The sequence below is a fragment of the Diabrotica virgifera genome, chromosome 9 (assembly GCF_917563875.1).
Source record: "Diabrotica virgifera virgifera chromosome 9, PGI_DIABVI_V3a".
NCBI classification, from domain to species: domain Eukaryota; kingdom Metazoa; phylum Arthropoda; class Insecta; order Coleoptera; family Chrysomelidae; genus Diabrotica; species Diabrotica virgifera.
Window position 1 is genome coordinate 110,405,040 of NC_065451.1, and position 26,586 is coordinate 110,431,625.

A 26,586-nucleotide genomic window follows, 5' to 3' on the forward strand; every position below is an offset into this window, starting at 1 on the left:
AGATTAGACCCACACAATAGGGAATTACTTAATTCCTCAAGCCCAGAACAGAGAGAAATTTGCCATATTGATCGCCGACCTAAATAAAGGAAGAGGGTATTTAAGTTATGGTTTGGTTATGGGCTCTTATCGTGCCTGAAATGATTGCAGATTAGCAAAAGTTCACCTAGGTATACCGGCTCTTAGTCTATAACAGTTAAACCTCGTCGATAACAATTCGCCAAACACAAACTTCTCGCAATATTTTAAATACTTTGTTTTTATTTGTTTATATTAAATTCGCATAAAACTTGTCGTAGTAGTAGTATCATAGCAAAATAAACGTAGAAAGATTATTTCGCAGTTGGAAATAAACAAAACATACGCACTTGGGATCGCAAATAAAAAAGTTTTGTTTACTTCAGTCCACGCGTGTATACTTTCAGTAGCAACTGAACAGAACGTGGAAATATCGTTTCAGTCGGTTAAGTTTCTATTCAGTTAGTTTCCTTTGTAGGGCATTGTTTTTAAAAAAAGTTGTAAGTGCGGACGTGCCGGTTGAATCAGATAAACAGTTTTTGTTAACAAAGTATGCTAATGAGAAATAAAATATTTATTCGATCATTGGATCCGAGTTTATGACTGTGAGTAATTATCCAGGTGATCTGAGGATTCTATTGTGTTGTGAAAATTGTTGTTGTTTATAAGACTGCAATATGAATAGAGAGGTAAGGGTAAAGTTTTTTTTATAATAACAGGGAACTTGCACATTTTTTTATTACATAATAATGTTCAGTTTTGTATAAAAATGAGATTTCCAAAATTTCACGCTTCAAAAACTCATAATAACTTAGAAGTACAAATTTAAAGTCTTCTGTATCTTAAAATAGTTCAAACGACCCGTGACGTCACAGAGTTTAACTATATGGTTACGTTTATGATTATATTTACGTATATTCTTCTTCTTCTTCTTTAGTTTATTGGCCTCCACCTTACTATTGAAAATAAAACCATTTTGTAAAAGTACAAGTTTTCTATGAATAGTTCAAACGATCAAAAACACTTGTAACGTCACATAACTGTATTTTCTACTGACGTTTATAATGTCTAATTTAAAATTATATATAAGTATAATTGGTGTAGAATGTAAACATATAACCCCGTGACGTCACGATGCGTTTTGGGCTGGCTGGTATAAGTTAAATTTTTAGTCGTCTTTAGGGGCCAAACGAAAGACAAACAAAACTTTTTTATCTTTGATACAGGTTCTAAATTATGTTCTGTTGTGATTTATACCATTTTTTTCGAATTTATAATTTTATGCAAGTTCCGTATTATAGGAACCCATTTTTTTTTATACAGTGTGACAAAGCCTAATGGAATAAATTCACTATTTCGCGAATAAGCAGTTTTGGAAAAAACCCCAAAACAGGTCGATTTTTATTTTTAAATTACGATTTTTTTAGCTTAATAGCATATATATATTATATAATATCATACTAATGACGTCATCTATCTGGGCGTGATGACGTAATCGATGATTTCTTAAATGAAAATAGGGATCGTGTGCTAGCTAATTTGAAAAGTTATTAAAATCTCTATTCAGTAATATGAACATTAACATAATTATTTATACAGGGTGTCCAAAAAAAATTCGAGTTAAATTAATTGACATAAAAGGAAGAATGTATGTACATTATTTAATTCAGAATACATTTTATTGTTGTCTGAAAATAAAAAATGTTTATTTGACAAATATTTGTAATAAAACACTCTGTATCTCGGTAAGGAGGAATATTTTATTTAAGTGTTTTGGGTTAAATCTTCGTATTTTGTGCCAAGGTTTCTAAAGTTACGATATGGACAATTGTTAATGAAACACCCTGTATATATTATAATTCGTTTTAAATAATTTTCATCCATGAAAAATAAATCTTAACTTATGTAAAAAAGTACTCAACTTGGCAACAGTGTTCCTTATCTAAGTAACCGAGCTATTCACTTTGCGACACCATCCACGTGTAATGACTATCAAATGAAACAAATGAAACAATTAGCAAACATGAACAGACTGCATGACGACTAAAGCAAATTAACTACGCGCTATTGTTATGTCTCACTCATATCTGCTGGTATATGTAGATACAATAATTTGAAAAAAAAAATTAATTTCAATTTCTCATATCATATTCCGCGCCTCTCATGACCTTTATTAATTCGAGATTAAAGCACTATTCTCTATTGTCAATTAGAATGGATATTATTTTTCGTCTGAAAAACTTGAAATGATTAATAGTATGTAGTAGTGAAATATTAGCCCGGCCAACATCACTAGAAATATTTCAGAGAAAAAAAGTAGTACAATTTGGAAAACTCCAATTAATTAAGTTAAATGTGTAAAACAAGAAAACTTCAAGTTCTTGAAAATACACATAACTATCTAAGATCTGACATCTGACATGAACTTTTAATTCGTAGTGTCAGATATGTAAAAGAGAATTCAAATAAATATTCAAAATGGAAAATACAAAATATGGCCCCAGATTCTCGCACAAAGGTCTGAAAGAAATCTAATTAAACAAAAACAATACGCACGAAAGAATATACTGCGAGGCATAAGTTAGGAATATACATAGGAAATTATGCTCATTTTCATAGTTGATTTTTTTTGTGAACAGATTAACGAATTCCACTAATTTTTTTTTATTTTTGATTTTTTTTAGTATTTGCACGGTTGTGCAAAGCTGTATTCAAGCTTCTTTTGTGTACTTATATCGGGTGGAAGAAAAGTTTTTCTTATGTTAAGTTTGAGACACCCTGTAGGGAAGACGAGGTATAAAAGTCGGTATACATCGGAATCGTATTTTTGTGAACATTTTGTTTTTGGAATGTTCCTTATATTTAGAGACAATGAAAATAGATGTAGTTTAACATGTGTTTTAACCGAAACAAAAGTTTGAGACGCCCTGTAGGGAGGAAAAGGTATTATGTTGTATTATTAAAAGGTATTATGATACATCGATATTATGTTGTAGCCTCATGTTTTGTGAACATTTTATTTTTTTAATTTCTCTGATGAGAACCAATGATAACACGTCAAGACCAATTGAAATCAACGAGGTGTAGACAAAGTTGTGTGAAATCACCGATACTGTTTAACGTCTATTCTGAGGTAATATTTGCGAATGCTTATCGCATTCTTCAGAAGGAATTAGAATAAACGGGCAAAGAGTAAATAACATACGTGTTCAATATTTTTCAAAAGTCTATCGAAAGATACCAAACATGACCCCCACGGAGAGGGGTGGGGGGTAAATTTAAAATTTAAAATACAAATCACGCGATATTTCACGAAATGAACATCAGATCGAAAAACTGCAAAATACACTTATTCAATATTTTCAGAAAATCGAATGGTACCAAATACGACCCACCACGGTGGTGGGGTGGGGGGTTACTTTAAAACCTTAAATGGGAGCCCCCATTTTTTATTGCAGATTTGGATTCTTTGTGTAAAAATAAGCAACTTTTATTCGAAACATTTTTTCGAATTATGGATAGATGGCACTATAATCGGAAAAAACGATTGTCGGAAATGGAAAATTAAATTAAAAAATGGAAAGCGCCCACTAAAATGGAAAATTTTACTTAACTTTTTTTGGTTTTAGGACCTAATAATCACTACCCAATAGGTCACCAAAGCGCCCGAGTGACTGCACATTTAGCACACTTTGCTCCCTACTATTATAGGTATCGATAAGAACTGTTTTAAAACGGTTTGAAGACATTAAAAAAAAATGTTTACAAAACATAAGACTACAACACTATTCCGATGTATACTCACATTTGTACCTCATCCTCCGTACAGGGTGTCTCAAACTTATCATAAGAAAACCATTATTTCTTTTCTTCCACCCGGTATAAGTACAAAAAGAAATTTGAGTAAACCGTTGCACAACTGTGTAAATACTAAAGAAAAATCTAAAATAATAAAAAAAATTAGCGGAATGTGTTAATCTGTCATGAAAAAATCAACTATGGAAATTTTCTATATCGCTAACTTATGCCTCGCAGTATATTATAAAATTAATTATCAGTAAAAAAGTTTGGGTATTATTATCGTACTTTTCACCTCTCTATGTTAATTTCAATTAACTACGACGATACGTTGCGCGTGGAGAAAACCAAAGCAATTATGACTAATAAAAAAATATTTTTATCACTTAAATGCGCATAATTTGCAAATTTCTATTAATCCACGTTCTCTCATTTTTATTTATTTTTATCTACAACGCGTGTGATAACTAGAAATAGTATTATTGTTGTGGCGAATTATAATTTAGCGAACATTAAAAAAGTGCGAATGTAATATTTACATCTTTGGAAAAGTGTGTCGTAAAAAGGTGAAGTTGTTTTTCAAAAAATTTGCTCAGTAGTTTACATGGGTGAGTCTTATTTACCAAAAAAACATGCATTATTTTTGTCATTAAATACCATTACAAAATAATCTACACTAATCACAAAAAGTATCGCATCATTTTTAAAACTGAAAAAAAAGTTTAAAAGTAATTTTTAATTTTTAGCAGAATGTTATATAAAATAATACTCGTCTATTGTCTCCTTTAGGAGTCTACTAACTCATAACATTTTAAGTTAAAGCGTGTATTTGCCGAAAAAAAAAGTTAAACAAAACTTTATTGGGACTAATTGGGAGAATTAGAGAATATTTATTTTGGACATATGTAATTTGTAAAAAAAATGTCCGAACAAAAAAGTAGTATTTTAACGTCAGAACAAGCAGCCTAAATCGTAACTTTAATTGGAGAAAGACAATCGTAGTAATATGTATATTGCTGATGTTCTGAAAATCCACAAATCCAGCCTTTCAAGAGCTTTCAGAAGGTATAGAGAAACTGTTTCCCCTTCTTTGTTTTACGTCCCAGGTACAGGTACATATATTCTTCTACATCATCAATATTTCTAGCATCAATAGTGATATCCACTAGCACTACTCGCAACGAACTGCTCGCGAGCAGTTCGTTCAAAATATATTTACAGCGAGCTCATAGCAAACTCATCACGATCCATTGAAAGCTACGAACCAACTTGTGCGAAGTAACAGGTTTTTTAAGTAGATGTGCAAGCGTGTTGTGTATTTTTGGAGTGCAAACAAATTAACTTATTATAATTTACGTACTTAAGTTTAGTAATAATTATACACAGTTTATAATAATTAAACTAAATTCAAACTGACAATTCACACAATCTCGATTTGACGACGCTAACAGACAATGTCGCTGCGAACGCCGTCCAAATTGAACTGCGAATATCCCTTGTGTTTGTCCCAAAAACCGACAGGCCGTGGTTCGTGACGAGTGTCGAACGAATAGCTCGCAAGCGGTTCGTCCCGCCGTATAAGTTATATAAATAGCGTTAGCAAACGGTTCGCGAGCATTTCGGCGCACATATTGTGTACCGACCTTAAGATTCGATTCGGTTATGAGGGTGCATTATCTCGTCTTTCGTGATAATTTTTTAATCGAATGCGAGATCATAGTTTGTTAAATCCTCCAAGATACAACTGATGCGGGACAGATTTCTTAGTAACGGCCATATAAAAGTATCGTGTATCACTCATCTTGTGTAGAGCTGATGGTCGTACTCTCTTCCCCAACAGTGAATTTCGCTGATGATTATTTTTTTAATAATAAGAATATCAACGTTTGTCACTTCGTTGCATCTGATTATTAAAAATAAGGAGCCAGGACCTCGATTTTTGACCCTTCGCTTCGTTATCGATCATTCGCTATCTGTACACTAAACAGGACCTCGATTTTCGACCATTCGCTTCGTTATCGAACGTATTCGTTTCGTATCTGTTTAGTATACGAAGCGAATACGTTCGATAACGAAGCAAAGGGTCAAAAATCGAGGTCCTGGACCCCGATTTTTGAACCTCGCTTCGTTATCGATCATTCGCTATCTGTATCTGTAGAGTGTAAAGATAGCGAATGATCGATATAGTCTAAGCGCCAAATAGAGGTCACCGTGTCTTTTTCAATTCTGATAGACAAACTCAACGGTTTCTTATGGATTTTTGGCTGCTGATTACGAATTTCGAGGGTGGATTTCGATCCGAGTGGTCAAAAAATTGTTATAAACAATTTAATTGTTTATAAGGCTCTGGCTCATAAACTAAAAGAGATAAAAAAGAATGTTTCAAATAAAATTTGTTCGTTAATAAAAACCGAAGAAAAAAGGTTTACTAAACTTAAATCCAACAATTAGAACTCAAGATATTGTAAATTTAGTGCACAATGCAAATTGCCAATTGCAAAATAAGTATTTTTCGAAGCTTTATCGATCGCAACTCGACTTCTACGGATGCAAATGGGCCTTAGATGGGTCTCATTTTAAAGCTTCATTAATAGGCTTCCAAACAGAGTTTGTTAAATTACTTGATCTTCATTTGTTTTAAAGTTATACTCATTTGAAGTAATAATTTTCTGAAAAAAATTGTACAATAATTTGTTTATAAGGGTTTCAAGCAAATTTAAGTTATAAACGTTTATACTTTAGTTAACAATAGTGATAGAAGAACTCAAAAGGAACAATTTGAGCTTACAAAAATGTTTGTAGTTTTATTTTTGGCCAAGATATCGATATTTTAATAGTGCGTTCTGAGGCGCAAGATCGGCTCACCGCGTAAAGGTTCACGCGCTAACTTCTCGATGCAAATTATAATTTCTATATACCGGGTGTCCCAATAAGAATGGCTCTCGGCCATATCTCAGGAACCGTTTATAGTAGAGCTTTGAAATAAAAAATTTTATAACAAAAGTTGCCTCAGGAAAAGCCTGGAAATTATTTTCATAATTGTGGGTCCACCGCTAGAGGGCGTAATTGAATATCAAAAATAAAAAAATCTAAATTTTACAAAATTTTCCTAATGAAGGGGCACTGGAAATCCGATTATTGCATTCTTCATCAAATTCTGCGCATATTTGATTTAACAAGTTTAACTCTACCTTTGCAAATAAGAGGTGGGGGTGAGTGGGAACCTTGTTATGAAAAAATGACTGTAAGTCCGGTTCTGCTAATTCAAATTTTGAAAACTGGGTCTTATTGAAGACAGATCTTTTTCCTCAATGTAAGCGTGATAATTGTGAACCATCCTAATAAGTAATAAGCCAGCTGGGAGGCGTTATTTAATTTTTTTCAGAAATCTAGTTTACTTTGGAAAATATTAAATACAAGTATGCATTTTTAATCATACTTTATAAAATTAGATTAAATTAGCAATAGAATAGCGAAAACCGCATGTCGATACCTTTTTCCTATCTCAAGATATCTCGAGAAACGTGTAAATTTTATACATAACTGTTACTATCACCGGTAAACTAAGTTAATGAAAAGTAGTGTGCTGTGGAAAAAAAACAAAATAACATTTTCCAGATGTCAACGTATAAAAATATAATTAATTAAAACAACAATATAAAGAGAAACAATACTATTAAAATTAAATATAACACAGAAAAAAAGAACTACTTAGTGACGACCTAAATATTCAAATTGTTGCCCATCATACACTACTCTAGAGTACATTATCCAGAGAATACTAAACGCCATTCAAAGCATATCGAGAGCAGAAATTGAGACTGCTGTTCAATCTACTCTTGAAAGAGTAAATGTTTGCAACGAAAATGATGGGCAAAAATTTGAACGTTTATGTCATCACTAAATAGTTGTTTTTATTTCTTTGTAATAGGGCTTTTCAACGCTTCTCATTTGTTTCGAGCCTCTGTCATATGCCGTATAATCCGTGTATATTATTAATATACGAGATATGAACGAGGCTCGAAACAAATGAGAAGCGTTGAAAAGACCTAATATACGTTGACAGCTGGAAAATGTTTCTTTGTTGTTTCCATAGCACACTACTTTTAATGAATTTCGCTTACCGGTGACAGTAACAGTTATGTTTTTAAATTTACACGTTTTGTAAGATATCTCGAGATAGAAAAAAGATATTAACATGCGGTTTTCGCTATTCTGTTGCTAATTTTGTCTAATTTTGTAATATGGTATTAAAAATGCATGTTTGTATTTAATATTTTCCAAAGAAAACTAGATTTCTGAAAAAAATTAAATAACGCCTCCCAGCTGGCTTATTACTTATTAGGATGGTTCAAAATTATCACGCTTACATTGAAGAAAAAGATCTGTCTTCAACAAGATCCAGTTTTCAAAATTTGATTTAGCAGAACCGGACTTACAGCCATTTTTTCATAACAAGGTTCCCACTCACCCCACCTCTTATTTGCAAAGTTAGAGTTAAACTTGTTAAATCAAATATGCGCAGAATTTGATGAAGAATACAATAATCGGATTTCCAGTGCCCCTTCATTAGGAAAATTTTGTAAAATTTAGATTTTTTTATTTTTGATATTCAATTACGCCCTCTAGCGGTGGACCCACAATTATGAAAATAATTTCCAGACTTTTCCTGAGGTAACTTTTGTTATAAAATTTTTTATTTCAAAGCTCTACTATAAACGGTTCCTGAGATATGGCCGAGAGCCATTCTTATTGGGACACCCGGTACATATACGTTATCTTCATTTTTCATTTTTGAAGATCCTAATAAAATGTTATCATATAATTCTTATAATTAAATCATCATACTGTACCTCGTATCACCTTCCATTCTATTTTCTGTACTAAATGAGAAAAAAAACATTAAAAACTAATATTTCAAAAATAGAACTAAAAAGTAAGTTGATATTACTTATTAATACTATTTTTACAAACTTTTTGTTTTATGCATCTGAATCGAGATATACAGGGAATCTCAGCTTTTTTACATCTGCATAAGTTCTTAGCGCAATTTTTACAATTACATGGTGGTACTAAGTCTGTTCTTGTAGGCAGTAAAACTAAAACTTTCTGGGGCTTCAGAGTCTAATTATCTATATGATATAGATATAATCTATATCATATAGATATCCAGTGGATAGTGGATAGTATCCATATAAAGTGGATCTAGTTTTTTTGCAGCATCATCCAGGCACGTCAATTGTGTGTATGCCGCCACAACATAAATGCTCGTTTTATATGCAATGATGATGCTGCAAAATAAGTCGGCCCATTTTTATATGGATATCACATATTGGCTCATTTGTATGCGTAGAAGCCGAGTTAGGATCGATAAAGCGTCGAAAAATACCTGACTATGGGCCGATGTTGCGCCTCATAGCGCGCCATTAAAATATCGATATCTTGTCCGAAAATAAACTTACGAACATTTTTTTAAGCTCAAATTATTCCTTTTGAGTTCTTCGATCATTATTGTTAATTAAAGTATAAATGTTTATAGCCCAAATTTACTTGAAACCCTTATAAATAATATTTTTTAAGAAAATTATAACTACAAACGGGTATAACTTTAATAAAAATGAAGATAAAGTAATTTAACAATCTTTGTTTTGAAGCCTATTAATGAAGATGTAAAATGATCCCTTCTAAGGCTCATTTGCATGCGTAGAAGCCGCGTTACGATCGATAAAGCTTCGAAAAATACTTATTTTGCAATTTGCAATTTGCATTGTGCACTAATTTTACAATATCTTGAGTTATAATTGTTGGATTTAAGTTTAGTAAACGTGTTTTTCTCCGTTTTTTATTTGAGACTTCTAATTATAATTAATTTATTTGAAACATTATTTTTTATCTTTTTAGTTTATGAACCAGAACCTTATAAACAATTTATAAGCAATTAAATTGTTCATAACAATTTTTTGACCACTCGGATCGAAATCCACCCTCGAAATTCGTAATCAGCAGCCAAAAATCCATAAGAAACCGTTGAGTTTGTCCATCAGAATTGAAAAGGACACGGTGACCCCTCTGGCGCCTAGACTAATACGATGGGTCACAAATCAGGGTCCAGGAACATCGTTTCTCTTTAGCCATTTTAGTTAGGTATATAGAAACCTCATGCATGTTACTTTGCTTTATATTAGAACAAAACAGTCAGATTTTACACGAAAATGATTAAAAATGTTACCTTAATTTTTTACAAATCACATATTCCAAAATGGAGAAACCTGTTTTATTTCACATTATCCTAAAACTGCACTGGATTTGCTTGGTGTCATTTTAGTTTTACAATCTTCTGTATTATGTTTTGAAACTTGGTACATAAGTTCGTTAATCTTGTAAATAAATCTTCTTTTATTTAAAGCCCCCTTTATTTCCTGTACAAAAACTCCTAGAACCGTAAAACTTGTTATACATATGTGTTCCTCTTGGTATTCACAAGAACCCTATTTTTGGATCATTGTTTACAGTCCTATAGATCTTGTTGTTCCTCTTTATTTCTTTAACGGGTCAACGTGCAGTTCCTTACATAATAGCTGATCTTATGGAATGCTACCCCGTAGATTTCCTGTTTTTTGATTCAGCACTAATGAGAATAAATAACGATTAAGCACTAAAGCCTGATGCAATACTTTCAAATGAAATTTATCAATATTATCAATCTCTCCCATAACTGTCCTAATTCTGGTTGTTACTCCCTCATACATGTCTCTCATAATCTTCACATGAACGTTTTCCTGTATTTTCCACCAGCTGCCTTATAATGTTGGCAGCTGAAAATTGCATTGTTTTGCATAGATGGGAACTGATTTTCGGATATTTTGGTTTCTTCGTGTATCAGTCTTCCAATTATTATAATGGTGTGACTAAGTAGTTTTATTCCTGTAGTTTATCCATTTTTATACTTATACACTACAAGTGGATACTATTTTATATGCACCCTTCTCAATTAAGCGTCGATGACACGGGGCTAGTTTGCAAGTTACAAGTTGCTAGTAGGTGAGATTAAAAGCTAGCGAGTGTCGATGACAAACAAAACTTTACACCCGCTCAGTAGCCAACTAGCTAGCGAGATGGAATCAAATCATCCAATTTTGAACTATTTGTGCTCAACATATAGGGCATATAGGAATTCTATCCCACTGCCTGAAAATGTCTCCTTATTCAAAGTCTACCCTATGCCGATGTGTGCTTTTGTCTTGGGGTCGGTTCCCATCACTTCTCGGAGATGGAAAATTTTTTGGTTAAACAACTACGGAAGTTGCTATAGAACCTAATTCTAAGCAAAAACTTTTCTATAATTTTTTTTTCGAAAACTCAATACTTTTTGAGTTATTCGTGGTTGAAAATTGGCCATTTTCATTGAAATATAACACCTTTTCAAACGGTTTTTTGCGAATACCTTAAAAACAATGCATCTAACTAAAAAAATTATATAGAACATTTTTGTAGCTCATAAAAAAACAAAGAGATTCGTTCCTTCTTCAATCTTCTAGTTATAACACAAAAAGAGATATGGTAGGTAAAAAGAGTTTATTTTTTTGGTGCATGCTCAAATCAGTGTATTCAACTTGAAATAACAGAGAAACGGTCGATTTTAGGTGTATAATGCTTACCAATACCTTTTATTGTGCTTGAGAAGTCCTTTCAAATAAGCATTATTAAATGTCGATTCATTCAAACTAAGCGATGTATGCTGCAAAAAAATGACTAACGAATTTTAAGAAAAAAATTGAGAAGTATATTTAACCCCTCATCCACAAGAATTTAAATGCATCGTTTTCCTTCTACAATACATTTTACTACAGTGTTATTTTTATGTTCAAAAAGTTAAGCGGGTTTAAAATGAATGGTTTTTGAAAAAAATACGATCAAATTATAGAGCGCATATTAAAATTTTCTTAAAAATCTTCCTTTTTCTCCATGTAACTTGAAAATGATAAGCGATACTGTTATAAAAAATAAAATCAAAATGTTTATCTAGAACAGCGGTTCTAAATCTTTTTGAGTCATGTACCACCAAATACCTTTTATTATTTTTGGTACCATCTAACTGAAATACCTATCTAGCTAGGTGATCTAATTAACTATAATAGTGGTGTTGATTTTGACTGTTTTTTCGTTTTGTGTACCACCTCAAATAAGGATATGTACCACAAGTGGTACATGTACAACAGATTGAGAACCGCTGATCTAGAAGAAAGAAGAAACCTACATTTTTGTATGGCATCTTTTTTTTGGCATCTCTTATCATTTTCGAGTTACATGGAGAAATAGAAAGATTTTTAAGAAAATTTAAAAATGCGCTCAATAATTTGATCTTATTTTTTTTTTCAAAAATCATTCATTTTAAACCCGCTCAACTTTTTGAACATAAAAGAACACTATAGTAAAATGTATTGTAGAAGGAAAACAATGCATTTAAATTCTTGTGGATGAGGGGTTATATATACTTCTCATTTTTTTCTTAAAATACGTTAGTCATCAAATTTTTTACAGTTTATCTCGCATAGTTTGAATGTAATCGACATTTAATATTGCTTATTTTAAAGGTCTTTTCAAGCTCAACAAAAGTTATCGGTACCATTATACACCTAAAATCGACCGTTTCTCTGTTATTTCAAGTTAAATACACTGATTTGAGCATGCACCAAGAAAACAAGTTTTTTTCACTTACCATATCTCTTTTTGTGTTATAACTAGAAGATTCATAAAGGAAAGAATCTCTTTGTTATTTTATAAGCTACAAAAATGTTTTATATGGTTTTTTTAGTTAGATGCATAGTTTTTAAGGTATTCGCAAAAAACCGTTTAAAAAGGTGTTATGTTTCAATGAAAGTGGCCAATTTTCAACCAGGAATAACTCAAAAAGTATTGAGTTTTCGAAAAAAAAAAATTATAGAACAGTTTTTGCTTAGTATTAGGTTCTCTAGCAACTTCCGTAGTTATTTAAGCAAAAAATTTTCCACCCCCGAGAAGGGGTGGGAACCGCCCCCAAGACAAAAGCACACATCGGCATAGGGTAGACTTTGTTTCTTGGGCTATTCCCTACTTACTGTGAAAATATCACGTAAAACGATATATTCTTGTTCTCATGATCATTTTTCAGTGCGTCATTAATTATGACGTCATATACTGTATTGGGTGTGTCGAGACTTATTTCATGTAATTATTGACGAATCTGACAGATGCTAGAATCGTACTTAGCCATAGGTGAAAAGCTGGTGGAATTAAACTAATTAGTAATTTAGTATATTTGATTTTTACACAATATGTTAACATGTAGGTATTTTTTATAAAGGGGAATAAAATTAAAAAGTAAACAATATTGTTAATTAAATTTATAAATATGGAAACATTAAAAAATGACACAAAACTATCCAATAATTATGTTTTTATCTCCTTCTCTTGGTGCTGTCTCCGCTTCAAAAGTTGGCTGTCATCAGAGCGATCTTTATTTCTGAAACCGCGGCTCTAAATAATTCATTGTTATTACATCCAAACCAGTTCCTAAGGTTCTTCAGCCATGAGTTACGTCTCCTTACTATAGATCTTTTTCTTGCATAATGACCTGGAGTATTAGATATACATCTCTCATCACATGTCCCATATATCTCAGTTTTCTTCTTATTTGTTAGTTCTTCTCGTTCCTTATGCGTAAGTCTCATTACCTCCACGTTGGCTATTCTATCTACTCATGAGATATTTAGCACTCTTCGGTACATCTCAAATGTCTCTAGTCTCCTCACGCCAATGACTAACTTTTAACGAACTAAATTCTAAACCAAAACACAAAAAAATGCACAAAGACGTTGTGAAACACAAGGGAAGTCGAATTCGAAATTTCAAAATGACAGGCACACAAAATACTGACCTGAATAATAACCGTCACTTGACTCTTTGACACTTCTAAAAAATGGCCAAAATGAACGAAGTTTTCGTCAAACGTTCGTAATACGTGTATTTGATTGGCTAGAAAAAACGCGCATTCTAAATATCAACGAATCAAACGTAGGTTAGGAATAGACATCTTATGTATACAGATAAATTCAAATTTAAAGGGAACATACAATTTACATGTAATTCCGCTCCACGCAGTTGGACAACATAGAGTTGTCAAAGAATTATATCATAAAAATCAAATACTCAAGCGGGCTACTGGATTCTGAACTATTTCAGCAGAATCGTCACTGAAAGTCGAATAATGTCGAATGGTACAATGTTGCCAAAATTATCGTTTTTTGTTGGAAATGATTTCTTCAACTAAAAATGCCAATCTATTTTGTATTATAGTAACAGAGATAATAGTGATCTATTATAAATAGTAATATTATCGTAATAATAATTAGTCCATGTGGTGAGACCGCTCCCGTCCGAACAAATTTCTGATTCGGTTTCTTTGTGGATTCCTATTCAAAAATGTCCCCTTTAAACAAATCTGAAGGGTACCGGGCGGAATTTTTGGGCAGAAATTGTTTAAACAATTTTTTTAAACAAATACAAAAGATCACGTTTTATTGCTCTGGAACATATATTTTTAGGTTTTCTGGGTCATTCTAAACAGGAAAAGTATCTTGCAATTTTTCTAAAAAATTGATAGTTTTCGAGTTATAAGTGATTTAAAATCTGAAAAATACGAAAATACGCATTTTCGAGGCTTAAAAACTCATATTTAAATTAGTATTTTTGAGGTTGCCAGATACTTAAATTGAAGATTAAACATTCATCTTCAAGATTCTGAAGAGTGATCGCGTCTAACCTTAATTTATATCGTTGTTTTTTAATTGTTAAATATACGTGTTTATCTGATTTCTTGCCAGTGCGGCGAGCTCTATTTCAAAAATCTCCAATTTTCCTCCGAAAAATATTTTTTCTAGATTCTTTGGGACATTCTAAATAAACTAAGTTCCTTGACATTTTTCTCAAAAGATAATAGTTTTAAAGTAATAAGCGATTTAAAATCCGAAAAATGCCAAAACAACGTATTTTTGGATTTTAAATCGCTTATAACTTTAAAACTGTTAACTTTTGAGAAAAATGTCAAGAAACTTATTTTATTTAGAATGTCCCAAAGAATCTAGAAAATATATTTTTCGGAGGAAAATGGGAGATTTTTGAAATAGAGCGCGCCGCACCGGCAAAAAAATCGGATGGACATGCATATTTAACAATTAAAAACAACGGTTTAAATTAGGGTTAGGCGCAATCACTCTTCAGAATCTTGAAGCTGAATGTTTAGTCTTTAATTTAAGTATATGGCAACCTCAAAAATACTAATTTAAATATGAGTTTTTAGCCCTCGAAAATGCGTATTTTCGCATTTTTCAGATTTTAACGCATATAACTCGAAAACTATCAATTTTTGAGAAAATTTACAAGATATCTTTCATGTTTAGAATGACCCACAAAACTTAAAAATTTATGTTTCGGAGCAAAAAAACGTGATCTTTTGTATTTGTTTAAAAAAATTTTTTAAACAATTTCTGCCCAAAAATTGCGCCCGGCACCCTTTAGATTTGTTTAAAGGGGACATTTTTGAATAGGAATCCACAAAGAAACCGAATCAGAAATTTTTCCAGACGGGAGCGGTCTCACCACATGGACTAAATTTATTTTCATAAAAAAATAAAAACAATACAAAATAATAAATAACCATCAACTTTTTTAAAAAATATGAAACATAATATTAAAACTTCTTTAAGAAATAACAAATGGGTGCTACTGTAGTATGCGGTCTACCGTGGGATGCGGTGTATTAACCCCATATGTTACAATGCCGACAAAAAAAATCTTTACAAAGTGAATAAAACGGATAAATCTTAAGAATTATTATTTTAATTTTACCAATTAATACTTAATTTAAACCTGGATCATGATGGTTAACATCATGAACAAATTAGAAGCCTTTGAGATGTGGTCGTATCGTAGAATGCTCAGAATATCTTGGGTTCAACGCATTTCAAACAGAGAAGTCTTAAACAGAGTAGGTCAAGGCGAAGGTGATTTAACCAAGATGATAAAAAAGACAAAACTTGAATATCTGGGGCATATAATGAGAGGTAGCAGATACAGGCTGCTGCAGTTAATACTCAATGGAAAGATCGACGGAAAAAGAGGAATTGGTCGGAAAAAATATTCATGACTCCGAAACCTTCGTCAGTGGACTGGCTTATCAGCAGATCAATTATTAGATGCCGCACAAGATCGAGAACGATATCGGCAAATTGTTATGGAAGCTACCCACGCCTAAAATTTGGGCACGGTACTTAAAGAAGAAGAATACTTAATAATAATAATTTAATTTGTCGTATTAATTTGCTATTTTATTTCGGAATAAGCCAAATTTGTGGCTAATTCGCAACTGAACTAGTAAATTGTTATGACAAAATATTAATTTGTAAAATTAAAATATTAATTCTTCTGACTTTTGCGTTTTATTCATTTTGTAAATATTGTTTTTGACGGTACTGTATACGTGTGCGGCTATTCACCATAATATTTTCTCAGAAAGGTTTACACCTTTGTAGGTAAAATGTTTATTGATACGTACTAATAAACATTATACTACCTACTACTATTTAATAATATACAATAAACTTTATGCGAATTTAGTTTTTAGTTTCTTTACCATTATGCAAATAACACCGTACCTACTTTATGCGAATGTAGGTTCTTTACTATTATGCAAATAACACCGTAATATTTTCCCAGGGTATGCGTAAATATCAACCCCTCTTTTCAAATAAAATGGCCTGGTAGATTTAAAAAAATTAGTTAAGTCTTGACTATCAACATCACATACAAAAAAAAATATATGTAACCTGATTAGTTCTAAAAGATAAAGCCTAATTATTATGAAGTAAAAATTAATGGTTTTTATTTCAGAGAGAAAAACAGTCAGTGATCCTTGCATATAAGTAAAGAAATAAGTTTATTTTATATTCCTGATTATTTAATTCATAGGAGATTCTGACCAATAGAAAGCTACAGAAATAAAAATTAAAGTGATAATTTTTGATAATATCCCGTCGTCAAGTATATTACGTCAGATGCCCTTCGTTGCAAAGAAAAAATACATTCAGTGACATTAATGACAATTAATGTTTTCAAAATTATAAAAATGATGACTTTCAACCGTCAAATATTTATAACAAGTGTTTGGTTAATTGTATTAATTTGTACTTGCATAAATAAATTGCAATAAAATTTTGGTTTGAACAGTTTTATTCACGAAATAATCGCAGCAAATTGCACTCGATCTCTAAAATTATTATTGAAATTTTGCCCTCGTGACACTTTGACATAATTTCACTCCCCTTCGGATCGTAAAATTAAAACTCAAATTCGATAATTTTAGAGCTCTTGTGGAATTACTACTGAAAAGATTTATTAGGTACTACGTAGCAATAAACATTTTGCCTTTTTATTGCCTTTCGCTATTGTGTGCAAACTTTTCTGAGAAAATATTGAGGGGTTTTTTAACCGCCCAGGTAGACCGCAAGCTATAACATAATGGTGACGGTAGACCGCATAGTATAGCGGCACCAACAAATGAATAATGATAAAAGACAAATATGGAACAGGGCATACTTTTATTTATTTTCAAAATGAATGGTTTTGGTTTACAATAGTCCTTTTCAAATCCTGAAAAAACTTGAAAAATTTAAACGCAGAATGAAAGATTACATTATTATCGACGGCCCAAAGTTCCTTAGAATAAACAAAAAGTCTCTTTTCTCTTTTTTTCTTCATTCCCGTAAATTATTAAAATAAACATTATAGAAGTTTTCAGGGACTTTTTGCCCTCGGTAACAATGTAATCTTTTATTCTGCGTTAAAATTTTTCAGAAATATTTATTACTATTTTTAGGATTCGAAAAAAATATGCATTTAAACATTAACCCGAAATTTTATGCACACGCTCTTTATTTTGAAAATGCAGAGACTTTAGAGAGACGTGACAACCCTGTTAAGCGATCAGTGTACGCTCTTCGGCTACTTTCGGGCCTTTCGGCCCGACTCAGGCGAAAAGGAGAGGGCTTCGCAAAAGAAGCATGTTGTTTGCTGCGTGTCAAATAATTTATCGTTGTTGTATTTATGGTGTCGTGTCGAACTTTTAACTGGTCCGCCGTTTTAAATGTAGGTTCGCGGCCCTGTGTATGAGCTCGCTATGTTCCATTTAAATTTGAATCTATCTGTATAACCATTGTAATGCTGCATTATTTTTGTGTTTAATCACGGAGCTACCGCTTTTTCCGTCTCATCTAACTTAATGCATTAGAGAGAAATCGAAACACTGTGACGCACTGAAAAATGATCATGAGAACAAGAATAGTAGGATGGAATTCGGAGCCACATACCCTCATTGACTGCCCTAATATTTCTATAAGCCAAAGGATCTTCGTCCTTCAATTCTTTCAATAAACCGGAGGAAACACTGTATTTATCCCGTTTTCCTATCCATGATTTTACTCATTTTCTTTTCTGCTTTAAGTTTTTCTTTAGTTTTCTTTGTAAAATATTCTTGCGTGCATTAGCTAAAATAACTACATCCGTGTAAACTAATTCCATTAACATTTTTGCTGAAGCTACAAACACGCAGACACTCTACTCGCAACCAGTTTACTAGCAGCAATGATGACACAAGGCCTGTTAACTAGCTTACAAGCCAACCCGCCAGCGAATAGCGAATAAATTAGCTAGGCTTTTTATTTTGCTCGCAGCTTTTTTACAATCGGATAGCCACTAGCGGATAATAAAAAAGCTCGATGATACGGGGCTACTTTAGACGCTACAAGCCAGCGAGTTCGCTAGCAACTTGCAAAAATTGCCCCATGTCATCAACGTTTTAGAAATGCTAGTTGATGGATACTCTAGTTCTAGCCTTCAGAAAGATAGTTAGTATGTAACATGATGATAACATGAATTAAGTTGTAATTTTATTTTTTTCATGAAAAATTAGTATGTTACATTGACAAATAACCTTTTTACATGAAGCAATTAAAGATTTCTCAATTTCAATACAACTTATCAAAAATTACTTTATAACATATAATTATTAACTATTGGATGTTTGATCAATAATATGTTCTTTTGTTTTCAAAAACCCCAATTTACTGCACTTAAAAATTGCATCATAAACTTTTACCACCACTTTCTGTGACCTACAATCCAAAAGCATAATTCTGTGAAAGTAGTAAAACTCGATATTTATCTCGAGTTACGAAATGACTCATTCAAAGCATAAAAAAACTTGTTAAACACGGCAGGAAAATTTTCCATTTGAGTCACCATCTCGCTTTTCTACAATAAACGCAGGTGGTGGATGCTATTTTATAATATAAATCCTTGGCAAATAAAAAAGTTAAAAATAAACGCATTGTAGTTTGTAGTGCAACAACTATATTGTTTAAAAGCAGTATTTCTAAGCAAATATTATAAATAACTAGATAAGACACTTGTTCTTGTGAATGTATAAATAGACCAGCGCATTTAGGAAAAATAAATCGATTTTTAAATACAGCACCTATCAACTTGTCGGTTAGATAGCCTAGCGCTCTGAGGCGCTCGATCGACAAAAATCTAGAATCTAGAGTCTAGAGGATATATCTTCGAGCCCGGCCGGTGAATAGAAAAATAAAAAGGCCAACGTCGTAGTCTAAAATTCTAAAGAATCTACGGCTTGGTCTGGAATAAGCTGGTGTCTGATAGGCATATGTGGGGGAGCGGTACGGTAAGAGATAAGGGCCTACGTCTTGGTGATACTCCTTCATAGATCCCTACCGGAAGCATCTAAACATTCCGTATATGTATTTGGAACCTAGGACAGGGCCATAACTACCATTGAGGCAACCGGGGCAGTGCCCCGGGGGCATATTTACAGATGCTAGCGTGTGTAGACACGAGGGTGTTGAAATCAGTCAGGGTTTGAAAAAACAGTACATTTACAGATGCTAGCGTGTGTAGACACCAGGGTGTTGAAATCAGTTAGGGTTTGGAAAAACAGGACATTTACAGATGCTAGCGTGTGTAGACACCAGGGTGTTAAAATCAGTTAACGTTTGGAAAAACAGTACATTTACAAATACTAACAGATTGGGACACCAGAGTGTTGAAACCAGCTAGCTTTTTTAGTGGCGAAACATGCATATGTAGATGCTAACGGCTATTGACATAGATTTTATATACCTACTTCTGTGAAAAAATATTTAAGTGACTTAATAAATATTAATAAATACATAATTAAACGTTAGGATCTGAACAATATAAATATACAGGGTGATTCATTAAGAATGTCCAATCTTTGAGTTGTATATTCTAGATCTCAAAATAATAAGATTTAACCCAAATGACTTAGACAAAATGTGGCTCGTTACTGAGTTACTGGGTGTTTTATTTAAAAATTTAATAACTATTTTTACTCAGTACTTTAACACTATTTGACGTATCATTGTCATACTTGGCAGAAAGTGTAAGTACTGTGTACCCTATTAAATTATGGTAAACAACCGTTTCTGGCCACTACCAGAAGCGTACGACAGACACAAAACTTTAATCAATAGGGCTGTGCCGTTTCATTTTTAACTTCAAATATCTCGGAAACTAACGACTTTATCGTTACGAATGAAGAGTATATTGTTTACATAGAATGGATTAAAGAATCAAAATATTGAGCTAAAATAGCAATTCTGCCAGTGGCGTAGAATTTGGGAAGGGTCAACCATTTACTATACCCTGTCGTACGCTTTTGGTAGTAGCCAGAAACGTCTGTTTACCATAATTTAATAGGGTAAACACTAGTAAACAGTACTTACACTTTCTGACAAGTATAACAAGGATACGTTAAATAGTGTTAAAATTAAATCATGTTTTTTAGTAAAATTGTGGCTTATTTTCCATTAAAAATAGTTAAATAGTGTTAAAGTACTGAGTAAAAATAGTTATTAAACTTTTAAATAAAACACCCTGTTACTCAGTAACGAGCCACATTTTACCTAATGATTTGGGTTAAATTTTATTATTTTGAGGTCTGGAATCGACAAATTAGAGGTTGGACATTCTTAATGAATCACCCTATATTAACACAAAAGAACAACATAAAACATATTAGGTTAATGAGCAGATCCATGCCCTTTAGCGTTAGGTTGGTTCTATGCTCAGACAAGAAAAGAGAGGTTCTATGTGATGTTTTTCATCAGGTTTCTACTTTTTTTTTTTTTTCAATATGGACGTCCGTCCAAAACCGAAGCAACAAAAGGAAGAAAAAAAAAAGAAGTAGAAACCTGATGAGAAACATCACACAGAACCAACCTAACGCTAAAGGGCATGGATCTGCTCATTAACCTAATATTTTTATGTTGTTCTTTTGTGTTAATACAGGGTGATTCATTAAGAATGTCCAACTTCTAAATTGTAGATTCCAGACCTCAAAATAATAAGATTTAACGCAAATCACTTAGGTAAAATGTGGCTCGTTACTGAGTTAGAGGGTGTTTTATTTAAAAAATTATTAACTATTTTTAATCAGTACTTTAACACTATTTAACTATTTTTAATGTGAAATAAGCCACTATTTTACTAAAAAAATGATTTAATTTTAACACTATTTGGCGTATCCTTGTAATACTTGGCAGAAAGTGTAAGTACTGTGTACCCTATTAAATTATGTTAAACAAACGTTTCTGGCTACTACCAAAGGCGTACAACAGGGGATAGTAAATGGTTGACTCTTTCCAAATTCTACGCCACTGGCAGAATTGCTATTTTAGCTCAATGTTTACATTATTTAATACATTCTATGTAAATAATTCATTGGTAACGATAAAGTCGAGATATTGGAAGAGATATTTTTTCGAGATATTTGAAGTTAAAAATGAAACGGCACAGCTATTTTGATTAATATTTTGTGCCCCTCCATTTTTAAATTCAAATATCTTGCAAACTAATTATTTTATCGTTACGAATGCAGAATATATTGTTTTATAGAAAGTATTGGAGAATATAAAAATTATCCTAAAATAGCAATTCCGTCAGTGCCATAGAATTTGGGATGGGTCAAAAATTCACTTTCCCCTGTCGTACGCCTCTGGTAGTAGCCAGAAACGTTTGTTTACCATAATTTAATAGGGTACACAGGACTTACACTTTCTGCCAACTATGACAAGGATACGTCAAATAGTGTTAAAATACTGAGTAAAAATATTTATTAAATTTTCAAATAAAACACCCTGTAACTCAGTAATGAGCCACATTTTGTCTAAGTCATTTGGGTTAAATCTTATTACTTTGAGGTCAATAATCTACAACTCAGATTGGACATTCTTAATGAATGACCCTGTATATTTATATTGTTCATATCCTAACAACGTTTAATTATTTATTAATCTCTAAATCACTTAAATATTGTTTTACAGAAGTAGGTATATAAAATCTATGTCAATAGCCGTTAGCATCTACATATGCATGTTTCGCCACTAAAAAAGCTAGCTGGTTTCAACACTCTGGTGTCCTAATCTGTTAGTATTTGTAAATGTACTGTTTTTCCAAATCCTAACTGATTTGAACACCCTGGTGTCTACACACGCTAGCATCTGTAAATGTCCTGTTTTTCCAAACCCTAACCGATTTCAACACCCTGGTGTCTACACACGCTAGCATCTGTAAATGTACTGTTTTTCCAAACCCTAACTGATTTCAACACCCTGGTGTCTACACACGCTAGCATCTGTAAATATGCGCCCCGGGGCCCCCTTGGTCGGGCCATAAGTGCATAGATTTTAACGAGGAAAATAAAAATTTGTATTTTAAAAGCCGAACCCAACGAAATATTTTCAAATGACACAATTTTAAAAAGACCGCAACATTGTTTTAGTTTTTCACTGGGGAAATTACTCTTTTATACTTTGCGGAACAGAATGCAATTGGAACAGAACAGGGCCCCTGAGGCCTGAGCTAAGCATTACTTAAGAAATTAGTTATTTCGGTGTAATAAAACCTAAAAGGCAATTGGAAGAGGGGCACCCAGGCTAAGCTGGGGCCCCCGAAACCTTTCGTAAATATATAAATTGTCACTGAGGAATTTAGTTATTTTTGGCGAAATAAAAACTAAAATGCAACCGGAATAGGGACCCCATGTCCCAGCTACTTTGTCTTAATCAATTTACTCCAAACCACATCTTGATACATGAAAGGAACCACATATTGAAAAAAAAAGGTATACATAAGATAAAATGAGCACATTAGGATTAGTCCCACCAGTACACTGACCAGCTTCACTGAGTGTGCTTGGCTCACACTGCAGTAGCTTAAGGCAGGTTGGGTTTAGGTGGTTTTAAATCAAAGTGAACACGAACGAAGGAACCAATTTGTAGGTGTTCGCTTGGTTATTCGTTCGATACAAAGTAAGACCATTTACATTGTAGCAAACGAACGCATTCGTTGATAATCCGTCCGCAATGTCAGTTACAGATGAAGCTGTAATCATTAGCGCTGCTAATTTTATAGTTATTACAGGACATGCTGAAAAAAAAAAGAAAGAAGAGAGTGTGGTGTTCACATAGGAGGGAAAATGCGCTTTCAAGGGGTTAAATATCAAACATTTTCCCGGACCCCCCTTGCGCTGGGGATAAATTCCCCAGACCTCCCGGTAGGGGGCCCCCAGATCACACTTGCCCCGGGGCCCCCAACATCGTAGTTACGGCCCTGACCTGGGAGTTTTCTATTGGTTCGTTGCAGCACGTGGTCATATTTTAACCAATAGGCGGCGAGGTTCCAAGCGCATATACGGAATGTTATTCGGTACCAAATTCATATACGGAATGTTAAATATTCGTACACCGAAAAAGATAAGTTTTTATTAGAGTCTGTTAAAAGGAGATTAATTTTAAAATACTTGTTACTGTATTATTAAATAAAAATAAAACAATTATAGTATTTGGAATGTTATTTGGTGCGAAATTCATATACGGTATGTTAAATATTCGTAGAACAAAAAGACGATTTTTATTAAAACCAATTAAAATGAGACTGGTTTTTAATAGTATATTATGCAATGAGCATTTAATGATGGTCATTATGAAGCGAGTATAAGGGATACGAAACGAACCGCCTAGCGGGAGTTTCGTATAGAGTACGAGCTTCATAATGATAATTAAATGCAAGTTGCATACACGATTTTTTCTATGATCATTCACAAAAAAATATATTCAAATTTATTCATTTTGTAACGCAAACAAATTAAGTAGTTTGTCAGTCTGACAGTTTGTTTAAATATTGAGAACTGTCAAATAGTATGTATTTGATTCGCCATTGGTTATTGCGCGTGTGCCAACTTTATCGCGAATATCATATCGCGATTCTATTGGTTAAAAATCTGTATCCTAATGAAAATCTGTATCATAATGAAGTTCATTATGATACAGGTAGTGACATCATAATTGATATATTATAGTATGAGAATAGAAAAATTATTGTTAATGTATTATTAAAGATCCACAAGGATAAAGGTTTTCCTGTAGTTGGCTGTATACCATATAATACAAAAAACGAATAAAGTCCTTTATAAAAAGTCTATGTTTAAAATCCCTAAAAAGAGCTACATCACAGAACTAGTTTTCAATTGGTTGACCAATCATCATCAGTGCTTTCCTAAAATGAATATAACCTAATAAAATGATGCAAAGGTTTTAAAATTTTGACTACGTTTAAAAAAGTTGTAGGTTATACTCACGTGACCTTACCATGCTAACCACGAAAATATAATATTACAAATTTTATTTGCATATATTACATAATTACAAATATTTTGGTGGTTAGCATGTAAAGACCACGTGAGTATAACGTACAACTTTTTTTAACCGTAGTCAAAATTTTAAAACCTTTGCACCATTTTATAAGGTTATATTCATTTTAGGAAAGCAGTGATGATGATTGGTCAACCAATCGAAAACTAGTTCGGTGATGTAGCCCTTTTTAGGGATTTTAAATATAGACCTTTTATAAAGGACTTTATTCGTTTTTTTTTTTGTATTATACAGTGTGTCAATTTTAAAACTTACAATGGCTATATCTCACGAACAAAAGCTGATATCGAAAAATGCGTGAAACCGTTTCTAGGATAGTAAGGGGGAACTAAAATGACATGAAAGAGAACTCACCCCCATCAACCCCCTAGGCCCCACCCATCACAACCAAAAAAGTTTAAATTGCAAACCCCTACTTGTGATACATCATTGAAAAGGCTATAAAAAATGCTATTCAGTGGTATAAATAATAATTATACAGGGTGAAGCAATAATTGTGAAACTTTGGCTTAAATGAAAAATTTAATAAGGTTTTGTTGAATTACAAATTTATTAAAAATGTCAATTAAGTAAATACTTAATGTGAATTCCGTTGTTTGGTAAACAATAATACAGCCTATTTTCAAATTCTGCACGAAATTTAGCAAATGTTCTAGTAATAGGGCGACATGCTTGAGTAATTCTTTCTCGCAATTCCCCAAGTGAAGCAAGTTGAGTTTTATAAACAACTGATTTAGGGTAACCCCATAGAAAAAAGTAATATACTATCCTACTATAAAAAGTACTATCCAATGGTATAAATAATAATTATACAGGGCGTTAATATCAGCTGGCTTACTATGACTTTTGTATTTGTAATGATATCTCCCGGACTATTATTTTAAATGGTAAGTGTCCGCTCGTACTTTTTTTTGTTAATTAAAACTTAATTTGCCATTTTTGCCTTAAATCAGTTGTTTATAAAACTTAACTTGCGTCACTTGGGAAATTGCGAGAAATAATTACTCAAGCATGTCGCCCTATTACTAAAAAAACATTTGTCAAATTTCGTGCAGAATTTGAAAATAGACTGTATTATTGTTTACAAAACAACGGAACCCACTTTGAACATTTACTTAATTGACATTTTTATCAAATTTGTAGTTCAACAAAACCTCATTAAATTTTTCATTTAAGCCAAAGTTTCACAATTATTGCTTCACCCTGTATAATTATTATTTATACCATTGGATAGCATTTTTTATAGCCTTTTCAATGATGTATCACAAGTAGGGGTTTGCAATTTAAACTTTTTTGGTTGTGGTGGGTGGGGCCTAGGGGGTTGATGGAGGTGAATTCTCTTTCATGTCATTTTAGTTCCCCCTTACTATCCTAGAAACGGTTTCAAGCATTTTTCGTTTTCAGCTTTTGTTCTTGAGATATAGCCATGTAAGTTTTAAAATTGACACACTGTATGGTATACAGCCAACTACAGGAAAACCTTTTTCCCTATGGATCTTTAATAATACAGTAACAATAATTTTTCTATTCTCATACTATAATATATCAATTATGATGTCACTACCTGTATCATAATGAACTTCATTATGATACAGATTTTCAATAAGATACAATTTTTTAACCAATAGAATCGCGATATGACATTTGCGATAAAAGTGGCACACGCGCAGTAACCAATGGCGAGTCAAATATATACGCTTTGACAGTTCTCAATATGTAAACAAATTGTCACTGAAAAACAGACTGACAAACTACTTAATTTGTTTGCGTTACAAAATTAATAAATTTGAATATATTTTTTTTTGTGAACGATCATAGAAAAGTCGTGTTTACAACTTACATTTAATTATCATTATGAAGCTCGTATTCTATACGAAACTCGACGCTAGGCGGCTCGTTTCGTATAGAATACGAGCTTCATGATGAC

The 26,586-nt window shown here is 32.5% G+C and overlaps 1 protein-coding gene across 2 annotated transcripts in view; it reads left to right on the plus strand.

Annotated features, from left to right (window-relative positions):
- Positions 1-26,586, plus strand: part of LOC126892370 (tumor protein p53-inducible nuclear protein 2) — a 412,338-nt gene that overhangs the window by 239,053 nt on the left and 146,699 nt on the right. Inside the window, exon 1 of one of the 2 annotated variants that reach the window (XM_050661893.1) lies at positions 299-707. The exons of the other annotated variant lie outside the window; for it this stretch is intronic. Coding sequence (XP_050517850.1) covers positions 696-707 — 12 coding nt within the window. The 5' untranslated portion in view covers positions 299-695. Of the gene's footprint in view, positions 1-298; positions 708-26,586 lie in introns of those variants that run through there. 2 annotated transcript variants of the gene reach the window in all.